The 22843-nt window shown below is 36.5% G+C and overlaps 1 protein-coding gene across 1 annotated transcript in view; it reads left to right on the forward strand.

The window, feature by feature from the left end:
• Positions 1 to 22843, forward strand: part of LOC118822859 (coiled-coil domain-containing protein 178) — a 57853-nt gene that overhangs the window by 1106 nt on the left and 33904 nt on the right. Inside the window, exons 2-10 of the mRNA XM_036592177.1 lie at positions 5992 to 6069; positions 6689 to 6822; positions 8593 to 8651; positions 8739 to 8824; positions 8961 to 9149; positions 10915 to 11135; positions 13482 to 13624; positions 16723 to 16876; positions 20039 to 20134. Coding sequence (XP_036448070.1) covers positions 6012 to 6069; positions 6689 to 6822; positions 8593 to 8651; positions 8739 to 8824; positions 8961 to 9149; positions 10915 to 11135; positions 13482 to 13624; positions 16723 to 16876; positions 20039 to 20134 — 1140 coding nt within the window. The 5' untranslated portion in view covers positions 5992 to 6011. The remainder of the gene's footprint in view (positions 1 to 5991; positions 6070 to 6688; positions 6823 to 8592; positions 8652 to 8738; positions 8825 to 8960; positions 9150 to 10914; positions 11136 to 13481; positions 13625 to 16722; positions 16877 to 20038; positions 20135 to 22843) is intronic.

Below are 22843 nucleotides of genomic sequence, written 5' to 3' on the forward strand. Positions count from 1 at the left end.
ATGTAATGCAAATTAAATATATATTTAAAAAAAAGCTTAAAAATAGTGAAACATTAGTGAGAGTCAGCATGCTCATTAGTTATTCTGCTAGCAAACCAGCTACTCAGCTGTCTTTTGGTTTAAAATTATTTTTTTGGTGGCGTTTCCCCCTATGTACGCTGCTCCATCCTGGTGTGCAGAAGACAGTGAGTTCATTTACTCAGGCATTTTGCTGTGGGGCTGTTAAACATTCCATATGCAGTATTATTGTGTTTCTTCAACTTCAAGACATTCAAGTAGACGTCACAGTTTAGAAGAAATAGTAGCCAATATACTGTTGCTGGACACTTCTACATATGACAAACAAGCTGTCCATATATATTTATATTGTGATAACAACGAAATATAAGTAATAGACACAAAAGTCTGAACGACAATGTTTGTTATAAGGTGTTGTTCAATGAATGGTAAGTTAGGTGTAGGGGTAGTACATATGTAGTCTAATGGTGTCTTAAATAGAATGACACTCAGTTTCTCAGTTTGTCAATAATAGGGACATATTTTTGTGAAGTGGTAAGGTTACTAATTTTATTCTGTAAAGTGGTCAGATCACTAAAGTGGATTTATTAAATAATAAACAATGAAGACGACATGTAAGATGTAAAGCTAATAACAGAAGAGAGCAACAGTTTGCTAATTTGACAAGCATATGATACTAAGGAAATATTATGCATAAAGCAGTCACTTGCAGACATGATTTTTTTTTAGCTACGTCAGTAGTGTCCTTAGAACAAAAGATTTCTAATCAGGATGTTCAAAAGGTCCAAATTTTATCATTATGGAAATTGTAAAGTGTTTTGAACACACTTGTTTCTCAGTGTGCTTTTGTCAGAGTCTGGGTTGAAGATATTCAAGATAGATATATATAAGAAGATATTCAAGAAGATATATATAAGTAATTACCAATTAATTTTCAGCCTCATTCAGTCTTATGATGTGGTAAAGAAAAAAACTAGCTTTGCCTGTAGGTTCATACATTCTTATTTCCAGTTTTCAATTTTGATGCCAAACTTTACCTTCCCACTATGGTGTGGTGTTGAGTTCCTGGGTGTTATCAGAGATTTCCACCAAATGCCTCTCTGCTATGAGGAATTATACAGCAGCGGTGGATAAATTCAGAATAATCCCAGCTTGTTGTTGCTATTTTCAGCCAAAGCCCCTTCCAAGCCCCTATATAAAAATGCTCAAAAAATGGTGGTTGTTGTTTTTACTAGGCCAGAAAAAATAGTAAAGTTATAGCAGCAAAATAAAGCAAAAGCTGACACTAGAACAATAAGCATGTACTTTGAAATACTTTGTCCGGTCGCAGAATGCGTTAGAAGATGTTTAAAACCTATTTTTTATTGATGGAATTGCTCTATAAATATTGTTTTTACAACCCCATTTCCAAAAAAGTTGGGACACTGTGCAGAATGTAAATAAAAATAAAATGCAATGATATGCAAATCATGTAAATCATATTGTAAAGGAAATACTACAAAGACAACATATCAAATGTTGGAACTGAGAAATTTTATTGTTTTTTGAAAAATATATGCCCATCACCTCATCTTTTAATAAACTCTGTAAACATTTGGGAACTCAAGAGACCAACTGCTGTAGTTTTGAAAGTGAAATGTTTTCCCATTCTTGTTTGATATAGGATTTCAGCTGCTCAACAGTTTGGGGTCTCCTTTGTCATAATTTTTATTTTATAATGTGCCAAATGTTTTCAGAGGGTGACAGGTCTGGACTGCAGGCAGGCCAGTTTAGCGCTAAGACTCTTTTAATATGGAGCCATGCTGTTGTAATATGTGCAGAATGTGACATTGTCTTGCCGAAATAAGCATGGCCTTCCCTGAAAGATGTTGTCTGGATGACAGCATATGTTGCCAAAACATGTATATACTGTTCAGCATTAATGGTGCCTTCACAGATGTGCATGTCACCCATGCAATGTGCACTAAAGCACCCCTATACCATCATGAATACTGACTTTTGAACTGTGCACTGATAACAAGCTGAGTGGTCTTTAGCTTGGAGGACACAGCGCCCATGATTTCCAAAAAGAATTTCAAATGTTGATTCATTGGACCACAGGACACTTTTCCATTTCCCCTCAGTCCATTTTAAATGAGCTCAGGCCCAGAGAAGGTGGCAGCTTTTCTGGATCCTGTTTATATCTGGATCCAGTTTCGTCATTGTGTTCTAGTGTTCTAGTGTTTTAACTTGCATTTGTGGATGCAGTGACGAACTGTTTTCACAGACACTGTTTGTCAGAAGTGTTTCTGAGCCCATGCAGTGATGTACACTACAGTATTATGTCTGTTTTTAATGCAGTGCTGTCTGAGGGCCCAAAGATCATGGCCAGTAAATGCAGATTTTTGGCCTTGTCCCTTGCATACAGAGATTTCTCCAGATTCTCTGAATCTTTTAATGTTAATATGTACCGTAGATGATGAAAAGCAAAAATTCTTTGCTACTTTATGTTGAGAAATGTTATTTTTGAATTGTTGCACTATTTGCTGGCGCAGTCTTTCAGAGTTGTGAACCCCTCTCTGTCTTTACTTCTGAAAGACTCTTTGGGATGCTCTTTTACACCCAATCATGTTACTGACCTGTTGCCAGTTAACCACCAGGTGTTTTTTTTAGCAACTTTACCATTAGCAACTTTTTTGGAATGTGTTGTTGGCATCAAATTCAAAATGGGCATATTTTTTTCAAAAAACAATACAATTTCTCAGTTTCAACATTTGATATGTTGTCTTTGTACTATTTTCAATGAAGTACAGGGTTTAAGTGATTTGCATTGCATTTTGTTTTTGTTTACATTTGCACAGCGTCCTAACTTGGCTTTATTCAAAAATATTGTACTTTTGTTATGTTGAATGCTATAATTAAGAAAAAAATGGAAATATTAGCATATTCTCAGGCACATCTTTTTTTTCATTTTTTGCTGTATCAAAAATTGTATTGATTTGAAACACCAATGCTTCTTATCGAACTGAATTTTTGAAGACCTGCCTTCATAGGCAGGTAGCCTTCAGATAATGATGCAGAGTTAATGGTACAATGCAGAATAAATAGGACAAAGGTAAACAGACCACACTTTATTATTATTTTTTTTTTTTGGACCATTCTGTTTATCGGGAAAGGAGGAAGGAAAAGGTTTACAAAGCTGAAACAAGATACATGCGTAGATTTTGTTCGGTTATTCCCGACAATTAACCAAATAAGCCATCCCAAATCTCCCAATCCAACTAAACCCATACAACCCACCCACCCACTTCCACCCCGCCATCTGTGTCGCCACACCAGACTGATTGAGTACCAAATAAATAAATAAATGGAAAAATACACATACACGTACACATACCCACATGTATACCTACATACATATATACAGTCGTGAATAAATTAGGACACCCTATGAAAGCCTGTGTGTTTTTTTACATATTTGGACATGTGAAAATAAAATATCAATTTTAACAATACTGAAAGATTTAAGTAATATGACTAAACAAATAAAACTAAAGAAAAGACTTTTATAACTTTCTATAAAGTGTAAGTTAAAAAAAAAAAATGCAATTTCTGGAATAAATCGAGGAATAAATTAGGACACCCTCACGTTTATTCCCACTTAAAATGGTTAAAATCACACACAGTTGTATCACATCAGGTGCACATGATTAGAACATCGTTACTCAGCATTTTGAAGGAGGCTTGCCTTATTTAAACCTCAGACATTTAGTTTGGTGGGCTCCTGACTGTTGAAGTGAGAGTGAATACCATGGTGAGATCGAAAGAGCTGTCTGAGACCATCAGAAAGAAGACTGTAAAAACAGAAAGTAGACTAGCTTATGAGTCTAGCAAGGGATTTGAAATCAGCCATTCCACTGTCTGTAAAATAGTCTACAAGTGGAGGACATTTAAAACAACTGCTGACATTCCCAGGTCTGGCCGTACAAGCAAGTTCACCCCGAGAGCAGACCACAAGATGCTAAAAGAAGTCTAAAAAACCCTAAAATGTCATCACGGGACCTACAGCAGGCACTTGCTACTGTTGATGTGAAAGTGCGTGCCTCTACAATCAGAAAGAGACTGCACAAGTTTAACTTTCATGGGAGGTGTGCAAGGAGGAAACCTTTGCTCTCTAAGAGAAACGTAGACCAAGACCAGGACTTCTGGAATAATGTTCTTTGGACATATAAGTCTAAAATTGAGTTATTTGGACACCATAACAGAAGGCATGTTTGGCGTAAACAAAATACAGCATTCCAGGAAAAGAACCTCATACCAACTGTGAAACATGGAGGTGGAAGTGTCATGGTTTGGGGATGCTTTGCAACATGACAATGACCCAAAATATACCAGTAAATCCACCAAGGACTGGCTGAAAACTAAGAAATGGAGAGTTCTGGAACGGCCGAGTCAAAGCCCAGATCTTAATCCTATTGAGATGCTGTGGGGTGACTTGAAATGGGCTGTACATGCAAAAAACCCCTCAAACATCTCACAGCTGAAGAATTCTGCGTTGAGGAGTGGGGCAAACTTTCCTCAGACCGAGGTCAGAAACTGGTAGATGGCTACAAGAAGTGGGGGGAAACACTAGCTATTAGGGGGTAGGGTGTCCTAACTTTTTCCTTGGTTAGAATATGCCTTTTTGTTAATATTTTTTGTTTAATGAGTAAAACAAGGTTCATTTTTGTTGTTTACCTGCAATTAAATCACTTTCTTTTCCAGACATAAATAAAAACAAGATTAGACATCGATATGTGAACATTTCTTAATAAAGAACTGAATATGTAATGGGGTGTCCTAATTTTTTCACAACTGTATACACAAACATATGCACAACTATATATTTACCAAAAAAAAAGAAAAATAATTTAATTAATTACTGTCATATACTGGGAACGTCAAACTGCTTGATCTCAGAGAAGAAGGAGAAAAAGGGGCCCCATACACAAAGTGATGTGTGTCACCTTTAAGTGTGTGTTTTTTCCAAGTAGAGAAACGAGGTAAAATCTTTAAGCCAGTGTTCGAATGAAGGTAGAGTGGAACTTTTCCACGGAATCAAAATGAGATGTCTAGCTAAAAGGGTGCAAAACAGCAAGGACATCGGAATATGCAGCTGATATAGTAGAATCTTTGGGCGATAAACCAAACAGACTGACTAGGGGACAAGGTTCAAGAATCTGTTTGGCATAACTCGTTGTGCATGCTGTGTATTTTTTACTTATGTAATTGCCCTTTGTTTCAGCTTGTAAAGAGATTTAGGGCATTTTCACACCTGAAAGTCTGGACCAAGGTCAAACTAAGGTTCATGTTTTTGTTACATTATATACATTTGATCTGTTTAGTTTTGGTTTGTGATTTAGCTAGCACACTAAAGAACTTTGCATGACATACCTACATCCTGTCACCATCAGGCAGGTAGCCTTTTCCATTTTAATGGAGAAAATTGAATTCTCTGTCTCTCTTTTTTATGCATTTTTTCAAGTTGACTTTTTTTCACAATTAAGTATTTCGTCTCCTCCTCTCCCGGTGTGCTACTGTGGTTCATTTTTACTTCTCTCCCGGATCTTTTTTCTTCTATTGTTTAATGGCTAGTGATAGCCTGCCTCAACTTCCTGTTATTGGTCCGAAAGTCCAAACCATCCAAAAAAAGTGTTTTCACATTGCAAACAAACCCAACCATGGTTCAGTTTGATCCACCTCTTTTGGTCAGACCAATGTATGAGGCACACCTGCTGTTGTGGTTTGGTCCAAACTGTAAAGTCCAAAGGTCTGGACCAAACAAGGTAGGTGTGAAAGCATCCTTAATGGTAAATATTACATTAAATATATGCTATCTACTTTTTTTGACAGCCATTCTGCTACCCCACAAAATCTTGCATAATTTCACCCCCTCCCCACAGTTTATACTAATGCTGAGGTTTTTGAAAATTAAACAATGTTTTTTTCTTTTAGTCTTTGATTCGTCTTGTGCAATGCCTGACATTGAACTATTAAAACGTCCCTCTAAGGAAGGTGGAGACAGCTTACAAGGTAACAAATCTGAGTTCAGTGTTGACAGTTTTTGACAAATGTCAGTTGTCTTGTGTTACATGGAAGTATAGGACTGTTACTGGAGCTTAGGATCATCAGGGATCCCATAAATACCCGTCAAATGGCTCCAAAGCATCCTGTTCCATACCAGCTGCCCAAAGACAGTTTCCAACACCGAACCAATAGTCTTTTACATTTGAACTCATACACTCCTCTTACTCTGCCTTTTAAAGACACTGTGTACATTTTAACTGTGATTTTGGCAACCTGTTTGATTGTCTGTTGTCTATTTAATGTTTACATGTTACAGTATTACCCTCAGTATTAAACCTATTGCTTGGTTCCCTCTATAGTCTGTCACATTACTTTTGTCCATGTTTCATTTATTTAAGTTCTAGTGTGAACATGTGATCAATGGATATGACAAGGTTGACTTTTTAAAATGTCAATATGACAAGCAAGCATAAAAAGTCACTTGCTGTATGGAACTTGTGTGTAGAACTGTAAATGGGTGATATTTGAATTAGCAGGGCAAGCCTGCTTTTCCTGTAGTATGTAATCATTTTGAGTGCATTGTTTGTACTCACTTACTCATTGTCTTCATTGGTTTATTTTTCAGACCAGGGAGAGCTGCAGAAAGTCTACAGCTGCAGTCGCAGTTGTGAGCTGACAAACACTCCATCGCCATGTGTGAAGAAAGCAGTGTGCCACATCCAAGAGCTAAAGAACAAACTGGAGAGCTGGTGCCAGCAGGTATCTTAGAAAAGCACATAGATGTAGATGAATTCACAAATTGGAAAGTGTCCACAAACCTTCGGACATATTAGTATCAATTAGCTTAAACGGAAAATGAGATTTAAAAACTATTACTTCAGTATTGTTATTGTCTGTAACATGTTCAGTTTTGCTGGTCATGTTTGAAGCTCAATGTCCCTAATTGACTGACACCTTATTGCTGGAATGTGCATGTACAGTGATCCAATGAATTTTGCACAATATCAACTATACCATTTGTTTGCTTTGCAGTAAAAATATACAGTTGTATGCAAATGTTTGGATCCCCCAGTCACTTTGCTAAGTTTTGGGAAAAATCATGTTGGGAAAAGTCAAATTTAAAATGTACCATAATTCTTCACAGAATACGTTTTATATTTTATTTGTTTCCCAATATTTTTTTTTTCAGCAAGTAAACAGTAATTGTGCATTAAAATGTGCAGAATTGTGTTCTATGTAGAGGATGTGTTAGCTTATTTTCACTTAAAAACAAAACATGTAATTTGACCAGGGGACCTTAAACTTCTGCATAACAACTGAATAATGTTGAAGTGATCTACTATTTAATCACAGAACATGGTATGAAATGACTTGCTGCTATAAAAGCAGTTATAGACAATGTTCCTCACAGCCTGCATTCATCTAGGTTTGTCTAGTCTTGTTTCACAGTCAGACTCCTGCGTCTTTGATGGGCAACTTCATTGAGCGTTGCAGATGCAGTTGTGTGCAAGAACACAATTGGTCAAAGTGAAGGTTTCAGCTAGAGATGGTTTATTGGTACTGATGAGTGTTGTGTTGGACCAAAAATGCTGGATTGCATATTGGAGGAAAAGCAAAGAATGAATCCAATTCACTCTTGCAGCAAATCTAGCCAGACATAGCACACAATCACAGTGCATCATGCTGTTGTTACAACTATATATATATTGCTTTCTGTGTGTTTAAGCGTGATGTCCTACTTTTAGATGTTCATGTTAAGTGAAGTGCTTCAATCATAAATAGTACATTTTAAAGCATAGTATTGCATTGTTGGTTTCGACCTTACACAACGTTAATCTGTTACTTTTTGTTTACATTTGCAATGTAAAAAACAAATGTAATTCGAAATGGAATGGAATAGAGTGACCAGATGGAGTGAGTGAACATTCAGATCTCATTGTATGTTAAATTTGGCACTTGGATTTTTAATGTAGTACAAAATAAATGCCTAAAATAATTATACATAATCAAATTTGGGGAAATGAGCTGCAATAAATCAGTCACATTTTAAATTAAATGCTTTACAGTACACTTAGGTTCATATTTACAGATATTTTGTACCTTGAACTGTGTACTGTGGTGTACTGTGATTCACTCTAACCTTTAAAAAAGTCTATATTGAACAGCCAAAGACATATTCTTCTTTCAGGATGTCAACATTTAACAAGCTTAATGAAATGTGTGGCTGTTCCACTTGTAATGTAGTTAAAATGTAACCAAATATAAATATAAATATAAAATATAAAATTTAGGTTTAACAGTTTTTGAGAACTGTCTAAAGAGAGCTTAGTGAGAGGCATCTGTCATAAGATGCTGATTCAATCTGGCTGAAAGGTATATGTATTTCTGCCTTGTTTAACACTGTTCTCAGAGAAGGAGGTATGAATGGTGGAACCCTCAGTGATGCATTTTTATCACTAAAAGTGACTCAAGTTTGCATATAAGCGGAAGTGAATGCTTTTGAAGGACAGTCTTAATCTTCTGTTTTAGGGAACTTATAATCGGCATGATCATTCTCAGGGCAAAAATCAAAATGGCAACATTTGGAGGTATGCACCTTTCTATCAGTCTCAAAGCTAGTCCATCATATCATTGTTTGTTTGTTTATTTTTTATGCTTTCATTTACATTTGCTAGGGTTCATTCTGTAGATTCTAAAATCCCTGTAACACCGATTGAACTGTGTATTGAAGGCATGGGCCTTTGTCTTCAGAGTAATTATGGTATGTTTATTTTTCCCTACTGCATCTTAGTGCCATTCTGTCATTCTGCCCTTTTATGAATTACAAACTGTATGAACTAACAATTCAGCAGTTCAAAGAAATCACTCTGTCTTTGTTCTACATGGTTATTGTTTAGACCATTTCTGGAAAGGGATGGATGGTGTCTTGCAGGAGGTCTTGTTTCTTATGGAGCATCTGGAATCAGACAGGCAAGAGGCCAAAGAGGCACTGCAAAAAGAAAAGCTAAAGGGGCAGACACTGAGGAGAAAGCAGGACAATCTCTGTCTATGGAAGCAGCAGCAGTTCCCTGCTGCAGTACAAATAGGTAGCTGTGAATGATTTTGAATGGAGAATTATAACCACCAATTGCAAGTTAGTCAGATCATGTGAAGTATCAGCTTTAATGCCACATTAAAGACAGATGGGAACTCTGGGACCTGGGAATTTTTCAACTCTGACCTGCCTACTTTTATAGACTATTAATGCAGTGTCTAAAAGTGACATGAAAGCATGCTGTTTGATAAATAATCTTGCACAGATGGTTGTAACCTTACAGTTATCCGCATATCCCCTTGTGCTTATTAACACTGTAACATTAGACAAGTAGCATATCACTCACAAAATAAACAAAGGCCTGTTTATAAAGCTTAAAACATGTTATTACTTCTTTGTCTGTGGGTGACACCATGTTGAGATGACATCACATACCAGCAACTCACAAAACTTTCCCAGTGGGGTGAGTTTGAAGAACATTCAAATGGATTAGTCATACTTGACAGTTGGAAACTTCTCAGTTCCCACTTGGTCATGAACACAGCAAAAGGTCAACAGATCTCAACCTTATTCAAATGAGTATGGTTGCCACATCGCATTTAGCCAATGAGGCCGAAGTACATTGGTCTTCCACACAAACTCCAAGCAAAACATAAAAAGTTAGAGAGGAGAAGGAATTGGTCTCTCTATCTCCTCTGAATCAATGAGGTTTAACATAATAATAATTATCCGGTTTATACAAACCTGTTGACTGTGAGGATTTGAAAAGACGACGATTGATTGGATTAAATTTACACTGTTGAGCCAAAAGCCAGAGTTTAACCAAACGAACCTCATATGTTACTTGCTAAGATAGCTAGCTTGCTAGTGAGCTAAATTTCTAATTTGTTTGAATGACTGATGCCTTGAAAATTCTAAAAGCATAAAATGCACGTCTATATTTTATTTTCATTGCAAGCTCATGTGGTACATCAAAACTAATAAGAAACTGCCTCAGATATGTACGATATGGTTCCTTCAATTCCATAAATAAAATAACATAGGAATGTCCACCACAGCAAGCTGAAGCATCAGTTCACGTGAATTGTGTAGATCCACAAATACAGCACAACACCAGTTTATTGTAATTATTCAGCCAACCTACCGATACAGCATTATTGTTATTATTATTATTTTCTTTTTTTTTGGAAAAAGCTAAGATAACATTACCGCAATATGAGAAAAGAGCTATGTTTTTTGAGCAGTAAAGTTGGTTCCATATTTAGATTTTTTTATCAGCAGGCTTTACATGGTGAGCAAAAAAGGTTAATATTTAAATTATCAATGTTAGTAACCAAGATAAACAGTTTTCATTTTTTTTTTTCATTTAGATAGCTAAAAAGTAAAAAAAAAAAATCCAGTAAACAACTCAGTGTATATATAGATGGGAAAAGTAAAGTTAGATTTTTGGAGTGCTAATGGGACCAATCTGGCCCTTGTTTTGGCCAAACAGTTATAGTGTAACTTTACATTTTCACTTCGAAAGAAAAAAAAAATCCTCTCAAACCCCAAAGTGTTACTTTCTCTAACCCTCTCTTAATGTAAACATGTATTTCAATTAACTGACCCCAGTTTTTTTTCTGGGAAAAAAACTTTGCAAATACTAAGTGCATAGCCATTAAATAAATGGGTACAGACTAGATTTGAGGGAGGGGGTGGCTTTTCCCCCCTGGTCTGTAATGATCTGTCTAATAAACAACAAGAGGTTTATTAGTACAGGTATATGTTTATTTACTCTTGCTGTAGTATTTTTGCCTGTTTCTGTTGCTGCTTCATAGAATACGAGGCCTGCATCAGAGATATTAATGAACTAAAGTGGCATCTTAAAGTGAAGAAAGACCTGCTGCATTTGATGAGAAACAGCCTGAGCCACACAGAGGCGCAGAATCGTCGGCTGGTCGAGGACATTGATTTTGTGAAGAAACACGGCCCGCTCATGAAGGAGAAGCTGCAGCTGGAGAGTGAAATCATGAAGCAGATCAAATCAGCAGAGGCTGAGGTGAGAACACTCAGGCTTTGTTGTTTATTGCTCTCACTGTTTACTTTGGAAAACTTAAAATCAATACATTCTTTAAAGAAAGGGTCATATAGAACCATTTGTAATGATAGTAGAAGCCAAAAAAGGAAAAAACTCAAAATACAGCCTGTAAAGGTCCTGCTTGTAGACCTGAAAGATTCTATCTGCTCATAATAATGTGCATAGAACCTTTTTCAGAGGGTTGTTCTAGAGGTATATGAGGTTTCATACAGGTTAGTATATTAGACACGAAGTACCTCATTAATAGGGGTGGGAATCTCTAGGCACCTCACGATTCGATTACGATTCAGAGGGCTGCGATGCGATTATAAAACGATTATCGATGCATCTCGATGCATCTTTTTTTTTCTATATAGCATTTATATTTTCTCACTGTGTGAGCTCAAGTTTCGAGTTCAAGTTTCAAGTTTACTTGTCAGTTGCACAACATGTCAGGACATTTATGCATTGAAATGCTTGTGGTGAGGCACAGGTAATTACTCTACAAAAAGTAAATAAGTAAAAATAAAAATATGCCAAGGGCATACATCACAGTATGGGTCCAGTACAGTGGGGCACTGTTTGCAACCACCCTGGGAACACATGCTGTCTAGCACTGCGTTAGTGTGACGTTCACTGCTGTGAGTACACAGAATGTCAGGCACCTGAGCAGAGATAGTATATTTTCCACATTTTAACAGTGCTGTAAAAGTTATACGTATAGTACAAGAACGTGCTGAAAAAAATGTATTGTCACATCATTGTGCTGCGTTGTAAGTAGTTTTTTTATTTTATTTTTTTTAAAAGAAGAAATATTTATGTTGGGTTATTTTAGGTTCATTCATACAAAGACTAAATACAGGTGGAGTGATGGGTTTTCCGGAGTAGGGCAGAGGTATATATTTTAGCTGTTAGCACTGGAAAGGCTATGTTTCTTCTCACTAGTTTAGATGTTGTTTTCAGCAAATTAAAAATAAAGCTACATTTGTGGTTTCCCTATATTGAAAGCCTACATTTAGCTAAAAAAATAATATCTGTATCTCAAAAAAACGTATACCTAGACAACAAATAAATATCTGAATAGTCAAATATTTGGGTACAGCCCTACTTAGTTTCATGGAAGGTTTTGTTAGTGCTACAGCATACAAAGAGATTTTAGACAATTATATGATTCCAGCTTCATGGCTATAGTTTGGAGAAATCCCTTTCCTATTCCAGCTGCTGTGCACAAAGCAAGGTGCATTAAGACATGGCTTGATGAGTTTGGTGTGGAGGACCTCCAGTGGCACAGAGCTCTGACCACCTCATCACTGAACATCTTTGGGATGAATTGGAGCATCAATTGTGAACCAGGCCTTCTCATCCAGCATAAGCGCACAAATGCAAATTTTGACTGAATGGGCACAAATTCCCACAGATACATTCCAAAATCTTGTGGAAAGCCTTACCAGAAGAGTGGAGGCTGTTATAGCAAGCTCATGTTGGTGTGATGGTCAGGTGTTCACATACTTTTGGCCATATAGTGGATATGGGGTGACTTGAGAGAAAAAGCCTCCAGCGTAAGATGCCTCCCCTCTTGTTTTCTCTCCTTACCAAATTAAAGTGCCAAATCTAATATGTATAATAATTGCTGGGTGGCTATTGTCTAATTCTGAAATTTGATCTGCATTTCTGTGATTTATTCCCCTGGAAATTTTTTGAGGTCAGTTGATCTCATTTGCTGTCAATGGATATTAGTGATTTATGCATTTCTTGTAGAAAAAAAAAGAAAAAAGTATTGTAAAAATTATGATTATACAGAGGTTTTGAAAAGTACATTTGTTTTTGAGAGGAAAACAGACCTAGTCTGTTGTGAAGTATGTAGTAATAATAATAATAATAATAATAATAATAATACAATTAAATAAATGTATATAACATTTGTATTCAATTCATATAATCACTATAATGATTTAATTAATGAACAAAATTTACATTTTGGATAGAGGCCTTAATTTCATTTTAAATTATTTAGAATTATACTATATAGAAATATAGAAATATTATATAGAAAAAAAACTTAAAAGTCTAAAAATAATTTAACAACTAAATCATATATTCTGTAAAATGTGGATGACAAATTGATGTGAGAATTTTATGATGGGTAGGAGGTAATCTTACACTGATATGGGGCAAGATGTCTGAGCCAGGAATGCAGGAAGAAATCTTGCCCTAAACCCCCTTGAAACGCTTCTCTTAATATACCTAGGCAGTGTCGTATGACTCATCTGTATATTCATTTTAATATGTATGTAGAATTGAATGTATATTTCTGTGTTTTTTATTTAGGCTGGAGAGATGTTAACCAAGCTGTCCCATGAACTGAGCAAGTCCAAGCTGGAGCTGGAGAGCGAGGAACTGCTGGCAAATAAAGAAAGGGGGCTGATAACCATGGAGCTCAAAGACAGCCATAGTCAGCTTAAAGGTCAACTGTGAGTCAGTAACAGCAATTTACTTCAGTATTTTCATGAATATATTGGTAGATCAATAGGTAAAAAGTTTATACTGTGCCTTCTGAATGTCCTTGATATGTATATCGATTGAAGGAACCATCTGTTAGATCAGGGGTGACTTTTTAAACTTTTTATCTTTAGGTGCCAAAGGTCATGTTTGTAATGGACCAAGGGCCAAAAAGATGAAACATACAAGTAAAGTTTCCAAAAAATGTATTATAATATTGTACTATATTTAGACACTAAAATATTTAAAATACTATTTTTCACAAAGAAAATTAAGAATTCACTAGGTTATATATAGAATGAAAATATGTTATTGTCTCACTGAGTGAGGCATGGGGACCAAATCAAACATCCTTATGGGCCAGTGTTGTCCTGTGGACCACACATTGGGCAGCCCTGTCCTAGATGAAACCAAAAGAACTTGCACACCAAATTATCAAGTACCAATACTGTAAAAATACAGCAAATTACAAAGCTGCTGTCAAGGGCACAGTAATTTACTGATGATGATTCATATTAGAAAAATTTAACTAGTGCACAAAGGTGCACAGGGAGAAAAAGTAAAATGTGTCAGTCACTTAGACCATCTTTATGGCTTATATTTGCAGATGACTATATTAATATGATACTTTAGATTTCTTACATGCAAGTATATGTAAAATATATACTGTATACTACTATAATTTAAATCATTCTAATATATAAAGAGAAAGTAACAGTGCCACAATAATTTTTTATTTGTAGTTGTCCTTTCGCCTATTCAGATCCTGAACATAATTATTTTAAGAAAATATAAGAAATTGCAGAACTGATTAGAGTGCAAAAATAACATCATATTCTTATTTTTTACCATTGTCTTAATACTTTAACCATTTCATTCTATCTCAGTATGAATGTACAATACTTGTATTACAGCAAACGTGGCAGTGGGGGTCACTAAAATGCCAGGCTCGAAAGACACTCTCGGATCCAAACCCTATTTGGAGCTTCTCCTTGGAAGTTTGTTACAGCTGCATCAATTTGAGATAGCAACATGGGAATAGCTCCTATGTGCTTTTGTAATGCCATAACTAATAAAACAGTGGCAGTATATAGAAAACCTGTCAAGCTGTTACTTTGCTCTTCGCATCGTCTTACTTGTACGTGAACTTGTTTAATCAGCACAATAAAACTAGCTCCAAAATTTACTTGATGAATATCATAATCATCTGCTTTTCATAGTTCTTATCATAGGTGGATACTGTACAATATAGAAAGATTTTATTCACCTATTGTGGCTATTACACATCCACTTAACTCTTAACAAACAGAAGATGTTTAGATTAGATGAGTTTATTTAACCAAAGACTACCAAGCTATCACTGCATTGCAAGTAATTCTGCTGCTGCACAATATTGTGCAAAGGTCAGAGACAACCCTTCATTTATTTAATTTCTAGTCAAAACAGCCACTAAGTACATTTTGTAAATTGCTTAAAACTAATGGGGAAAATGGAGCTCAACGAAGAGTAGAACACCAAAACTGTCAACATCAGATAAACAGCATTTAAAGCTTTCATCTTTGAGAGATAGGAAAAAATCAAATGCCACTCTCATGTGTCTGTCCATCCTTCCACTGTGAAAAGAGAACTCAGCAGGTTGCTGTGGTCTGAAAAGATGTATAACTGTCAAGAAGCTGTTACTGAGAAAAAGGAAATAAACACAAAAGAAGAAACTTTGCAAATCAAACAAAAAGCTGCCTGACTGTCTCAGAATAATGGACCGGCAACTCCAGAGCCCATATCTCAATATCACTGAATGTGTCTGAAGTAGAAATAGAGTGTTTGAGAGAGTGTTTGAGATATTAGGAAATGCAACCAACTTCTTGAACTTTGGAGGTGTGGAGAAATATCCCTGCAGGTTTCTTTGAAAAACTGAAAGCAAGTCTTTCATAAAGAATGGAAGCTTTAATAAAGGCAAAGTGTGGACACATTAAATACTGAAACAATTGATTATTAAATTATTGATTATATTTAATAATTCAGTCTCACATACGATATACACTAGTTGGACAAAAGTGTTGGGACACTTACACATTACACCTACAGGAGCTTTTATGACATCCCATTCTGAATCCATAGGTATTAATATAGAGTTGCCTGTGTCTGTGGGAATTTTTGCCCATTCGTCCAGAACAGCATTTATGAGGTCAGACATTGATGTTGGTGTTCTTTCACACCCAATTGACCCAACCATGCCTTTATGGACCTTACTTTGCGCACTGGGGCTCAGTCATGCTGCAACAGAAAAGGGCCTTCCGCAAACTGTTCCCACAAAGTTGTAAGCATACAATTGTTCAAAATGTCTTGGTATGTTGAAGCATTAAGATTTCCCTTCAGTGGAACTAAGAAGCCTAGGCCACCCCCTGAAAAACAACCCCATAACATTATCCTTCCTCCACCAAACCTTACAGTCAGCACAATGCTGCCAGGCAGGTAATGTTCTCCTGGCATTCGCCAAATCCAGACTCGTCCATTAGACTGCCAGATAGAGAAGCGTGATTAGTTACACCACAGAATACGTTTGCCCCAGAGTCCAGTGGCAGCGTGCTTTACATCACTCCGTCTGACGCTTGGCATTGTGCTTGGTGATGTAGGGCTTGCATCCAGCTGCTCAGCCATGGAAACCCATGCCATGAAGCTCCCGGCAGTTTTTGTGCTGATGTTAATGCCAGAGATAGTTCGGACCTTTTGCGGCTTATGCAGTATGCACTTATCACTTGCCAACTTCACTTTGTAACTTTTTATGTGGCCTGCCACTTTAGAGTTATTGTGGTTCCTAAATGCTTGCAGTTTTCAATAATACCACTCACAATTGATCATGAAATATCTAGGGAGGGAGGAAGTTTCATGAACTGACTTGTTGCTACAGTACCATGCTCAAATGCAGTGAGCTCTTTAGAAAGACCCATTCTTTTACAAATGTTTGTAAAGGTAGATTACATGGCTAGGTGATTTAGTGACAACATTAATTGTATGTGAGATAAGAAATAAACAGTACATGAAAACAACAACTGTCCTTTTCTGCTTTCAGCACTAACCTCCAGCAGCTGAAGTCTTACTGGGATTGTTGCTGCACCAAAGTTCGTGACACTGAAGAGAAGGTTGCATTAAACAATAACCAACTTGATGTCATGCTTCTGCAGATCCCCCTTCTAGAAGCACAAGACACCAAAATAAATGATACTGTGAGTTATGCTAAGTACCATCTCACTAATGACATGGTTGACAGGAGGTCTGACTGCATACTACTGAAATATCATACTCGAAAATGTATTAGTATACCCTTAAAAGACTTGCCTTGAATGTCCTCCTTTTATTTAGTAAAAGATAAGGTAGTTCAATTCTACATAAATATTTACCAAAGCTGTGGCTTCTGTGACCCAGGAACAGCCAATAAGCATCCTGGCTTCTCCCAAGCATTAGTTAACATAAAAATGTAATTCCATAGGTTTTTAAAACTTTCTGCATAATTTAATCACTCAGATGTATACAAAGTCATTCAGAATGGTTTGATGTGAAATGTTGCATTGTAGACAGACTTGCCGCCTCAGAATTCTTCACAGTGATGGTAATAGGGTCTGTATGCCTTTGGTCATTCAATTTTCATTTAAAAAAAAAAAAAAACAGTATTGAAAATATGGCAAAATAGGTGGAGTCTCATTTTTGGTTATTGTCAGTGGAAGAATCAAGAAATTGCTTTGTTTTATAGTTTTACAAACTCATCATCATGAAATCAAAAAACAAACAAACAACAGTGGAATAAAATGTTGGATTTTATTTATTCCGATATAAAATGTCCTGTCACTACAACAGGAAATAAATGTGCAGAGTGCACATATAGTCACAGAAGCACACAATACAGGCCTGTTGTTCTGGTATATTGGTAGGCTATATTATTTAGTGTTGGTATTTGTGTATTTGACATGCATAGCTTTGCCATGTCTGCAAGAAAAAAGAAACTATATGGGGAAAGGTCTCCCGTACTGGACTCCCAGCATTTAACAGGGGTCATTAGTGCTTGCTACAACACCAGTTTAGATCAGTTGCTGATGCGCTGAAGTTCAAGTTATTTATGCCAGTGCTGTGGGGAGTTCCAACTTCCCTTTGCTTGCGTGCAGGCATCGGGATGCTACACATTACACTTGCAATTTTGGTTATTTCTATGTGTAAATAACAGTCAATCTTTCACAGCAAACAGCACAACAAGACCTAAAGCCAAACAAAGAGACTCACAGTGATGGTTTAATTTAATATGACGAACTAAAGACATTGGTTGTCCGCACAGCACTCTGGGGGATTGAATACCTTTCAACCATAATGAGAAGTGTAAAGAGAACACTTTAAACACAGTATAGCCTACAGCTTTCAGTTTTAATTCTGAAGTCTGGAGCAGTAACACACTTGCTGTAACCAAGTTCACCTCTGACCATGTCACATTACAGTGTTTCTTTTTTTTGCCATTAAATGGCGGGAATCCAGTATGGGAGCCCCTTCCCCATATTGTCTCAATAGACCTTTTTTCTTTACTTCTACGACCATACATGCTCTCTGTTTGTTTATTTAGGTTGAAATGATGAAATTTTGTTTTGTTTGTTATTTGATTTTATGCTTAGTTTATGAAACTATAAAATAAAGCCATTTCTTGATTTTTCCACTGGCGATTGCAGGACCCAAAAACGAGAATCAGTCCATTTTCCAGTGTTTCAATATTGGTTTTTGAAATGAAAATCAAATGACCCAAGGTACACTGGTCCGTGTACCTTCTGTTCATTTGATTTTCATTTTAAAAACCAGTATTGAAAAACTGCAAATGGGTCGATTCTCGTTTCTGTAGGTATCTCAGAAATCACAGAAATCAGGCCTGTGGATCTGGTGTATTGGTAGGCTATATTACCTTTGTAGAAGCGTTTGTATATTTGACTTGCACAAACTATATGTGAAAGAAATGATATGGAGAACAGACTGAACTCCCACCATTTGACGGGGGCTTCCTGCTCCCCAGATCAGCTGCAGATGCGCTTAAGTTCCAAGAAGTTTAGTTTTCTGTCGGTGTTGCGCTGAACTCCGCTATGCGTGCACGCGCATCATACGGGCATATGGATGCTAGATTACATTCTGTCTTTGTTATCATGACCAGTACTGTAGCCTCTTGGTGAAGAAGGAGACTCAGGAGAGACTGTCATTCTGCTATGAGAAGTGCTCTTTATTGACACCAGCAGAAAAGACACACTAGGGCAGCCTGTTGGTGAAGGTCACCTCCACTGCCTCAGCTTCATGGTAAACACTTAACCCAACTAACAAAACACACACCCAGGCATGTGATTCAGGCCATCGTAAAAAACAGTCCTGTGCACAGAGAGCCCCGGCGCAGCTCTAACGCACCTCTATAAAGCTCCTTTCCTCCCCAAACCGGAGGCAGCGACACCGCCACACTGTTATAAGAACACTGTGAAGATAGGACAGCGCACATGGCAGGAGTCGTGTTTTTGCTAATAAAACAAAGTCAATAAACACATATAAAACATTATAAAGCCTTGACTAATTCAGATCTAAGCTGACCTTCTCAACACTAATGCTCAATCTTTCCTGTCCTCATCACTTTTTAACCGTGACCGCTTGATTTCTGAGCTCCTGCGAGCATGTGTGCACTCTGCACCTTTATTTTTGCTTAATTTAAAACAGTAAAATCGACCCCTTATTCCATTGCTGTTTGTTTATTATTTGTATTTTTGATTCGTCTACAAAACTATAAATGAAGCTGTTTCTTATTTTCAACTGACAATACCAGAATCAAAAACGAGAATTTACTCATATTGTCGTTTTTCAGTACTGGATTTTAAAATGAAAATCAAATAAACAGAAGGTACATGGACCTACACTGACCTGATACGAAACAGAGGCCATAATGTCTACAATGCAGATATAGCCATTTTGTTTACTATCCAAAAAGACCAGTGAGCTTCCACATGTCTTCTGAGTTATATGTAATTGTAAAAATAATTTTAAAACTTTTCTGCATGCTCTGCATGTACCTCTCCATCCAACATGTATATTCATGAAAAATTTAGGCCAAACCCTTATCTCAAAACTATCATAAAACAATGTCTCAGCCAGTAGGCAGCATCTCCATAACCTTTTCATGTAGTAACTTTCTATGTCTTTTAAAGACATTCAATACTTTGGGGTATCTGGTTCCTATCACCCCCATTGTGAACATTTCTGACTCGGTAAGTTTCTCTACAATTCTCAAAACACTCTGAATGACTTTGTGTACATATTAACAAATTAATCATGCTGAAATTTTAAAAGATCAGTGAAATTCCCCTTTACAAACTAATTTGATCTAGGTTATGGAACTAAGAGCAAAGATGGAAGATCAAGACAGAGCATTGCAGGAGAAACAGAGTGGAATTATACATCTTCAGAAAGAGATCCATACAACTGTAAGTATTTTCCTACAAGTATTTAATGCTAATTACACAAAAACACGTACTGGTGTTATTGGTGGTTATTTTAGAGTTAGTAACTGAAGGGTAATATGTGATTGGGAAGCATGTTAAAAGCATCGTTACACATGTCCTCTGGAGGGCAGGAAAGGCCCATGATTTCTTTTGATCACCAGTCCATAGTATTCATAATCACAATACCACCATTTTGTTCTAACAGTACACTCATTTTTTCTAAACTTTGAAAGGGAGTACGTGCCACACTTTGTGTAACTCTATATGCTGTCACAAATAGCTGTTAAAGCAGGTAGTGTGACATAAGTTACCTCTCAGAAAAGGTACTAAACTGTCACTGGGGTGGTATCCCTCAAGTCACTGGGGTGGTACTCTCAAAGGTACATGTTCACTGCCTTTAGTTAGGGAACATAGTTGTACCATATTCCATTTCAGTTATATTTTTTTAAGTTGCATTGATCCCATACACCCTATCTTGACTCCAGGTATTTTATTTTATTGTACAATTTAAAAATGTTCTGAAAAGACTCAAATATACCCCTTTCCCGGGAAACCGAATTTAGTGTACTTTTAAAATAATGTAAGGTGCACATTTAAAACATTGTACTACTTTTCAGGTTACATTTAAATTGTTTAGACCTTAATGAACAAAAATGTACCTGTCTTATACCTGTCTAGTACCTTTTTGTTTAAGATAATCTGCTAGCACTGAGTTAAAGCTTGATGTCATAAACAACTTGAATGCATATCCTCTATTATGTACATATTCCCAAACATCATAAGACTTCCAAGCAGTATGCTTTTTCATGGCCTAGATTACATGACCCTTTACAAATAATATATGTACTGTTAATAAAACATATTTGTTTGTGCATGAATGGATTTTAGTATCAGCTCATGAATAAAAACTGTACATTGGGAAAAAACTGCAGGGGTTGTAGCTTCATTAACACTGTGTTTCTTTGGCCATATACTGTCAGATAAAAGGTTACAGTGTAGGTACATTTTTGTTCACCAAGATAGAAACAAAATAAATGTTCCCTCAAAGATGCAACAGTGGTCTTAAGGTCCTGTTCTGTATTATACATGAGGTTTAAAGGTACACTACATTCACATATTTGTACCTTTTCAGTTGATGTTTTAAAATAAATTAAAAAGCAAGGAGCCAAGACAAGACATATGAGTAAATGCAATGTAAAAAGATATACAGCGTTGCTTGAAAGTTTGTGAACCCTTTATCATTTTGTACATTTCTTCATAAATGTGACCTAAAATATGATCAGATCATCATTTAAATCATAACAATAGATTAAGAGAACCCAATAAAATAAATAACAATAACAAATTTCATAGTTTTTTTTATCCTTTTTTGAACAAAGTGATCCAACTTTGGTTAGCAAAAGTATGTGAACCGCTAGAATTATCAGTTTGGTATAGGTGATAATTACCATATCTAAAAAACATCAGCCTGAGTCTTCACCATCAAAGTCTATAACACATGCATTTGTACTGACAATATATGATGTGCACTGGCATGCTATGTCTCAGTCAAATGTGATTTCTGAGGACCTATTTGCCACTGTTCATTAGGCTGGAAGAGGTTCCAAAAGTATTTCTGATGAGTTTGGACTTCACTGATCCACTGTCAGGCAGGTAGTGTACAAATGTAGGAAATTCACACCATTGTTACCCTTCCCTGGAGTAGTCATCTGACAAAAATGCTGGTGAATGTCCGTGTTTATGAGTCCATGATCAGGTAAACACTAAACAGTATTTATGGAATTATAGCATGAGGAAAGCCACTACTCTCTATGAAGAACATTTCTGCGTGTTTAAAGTTTTCTAAAACCTTGATGAGCCAGAAGACTACTGAAATAATGTTATGAGGATGGATAAGGCAAAAATGTATCTTTGTGGCTTAAATGAGAGATGTTGTATTTTGCAAAACCAAGCACTGCATCCCAGCATAAGAACCTCATCCAAATTGTGATGCATGGTGGTGGTAGTATCACGGTTTGGGGCGGTTTTGCTGCATTTGGAGTCTGGAGTGCATCAAGAAATTCTACAGGAGAATGTTAGGGCATTCTAACATAGTGAACTAAACCTAAACAGAAGGTGGGTCCTGCAGAAAGACAGCAACCCTAAAAACACCAGTTAGTCTAACAAGAATGTTTAAAGCAGAAGAAATGTTGCGTTTTGGAATGGCTCAGTCAAAGTCCAGACCTTATTCAAATAGAAACGTTCACACAGAATGGTATGATGTATATGCAAGAAAGCCCAGCAACATAATAGAATTGAAGCAGTTCTGTCAGGAGGAATGGGCCAAGATTCTTCCAAGTCAGTGTGCATGCTGATCAATAGTTATAGGAACTGTTTGGTCATTGCTGCTCAAGGAGGTCACACCAGTCAATGAAAGCAGTTTACATACTGTTGCCAACAAAGACATTTAATGTTAGATTACTTAGTTCAAAAAATAAATGAACAACTATATACTTTTTGTGTTATTTGTTTAATTGGGTTCTTTTTATCTATTGCTACAAGTTAAATTATGACCTGATCATACTTCAGGTCACATTTATGTAGAAATTCACAAAACGATAGAGGTTTCACAAACTTCCAAGCAGCACTATACATATTTGCAGTAGAAAAAAAAGAAATTATGTTCTGTAACCCAAGGTACTGAAGATATAC

Source organism: Colossoma macropomum, unplaced genomic scaffold, assembly GCF_904425465.1.
Source record: "Colossoma macropomum unplaced genomic scaffold, Colossoma_macropomum, whole genome shotgun sequence".
Taxonomy (NCBI): Eukaryota; Metazoa; Chordata; class Actinopteri; order Characiformes; family Serrasalmidae; genus Colossoma; species Colossoma macropomum.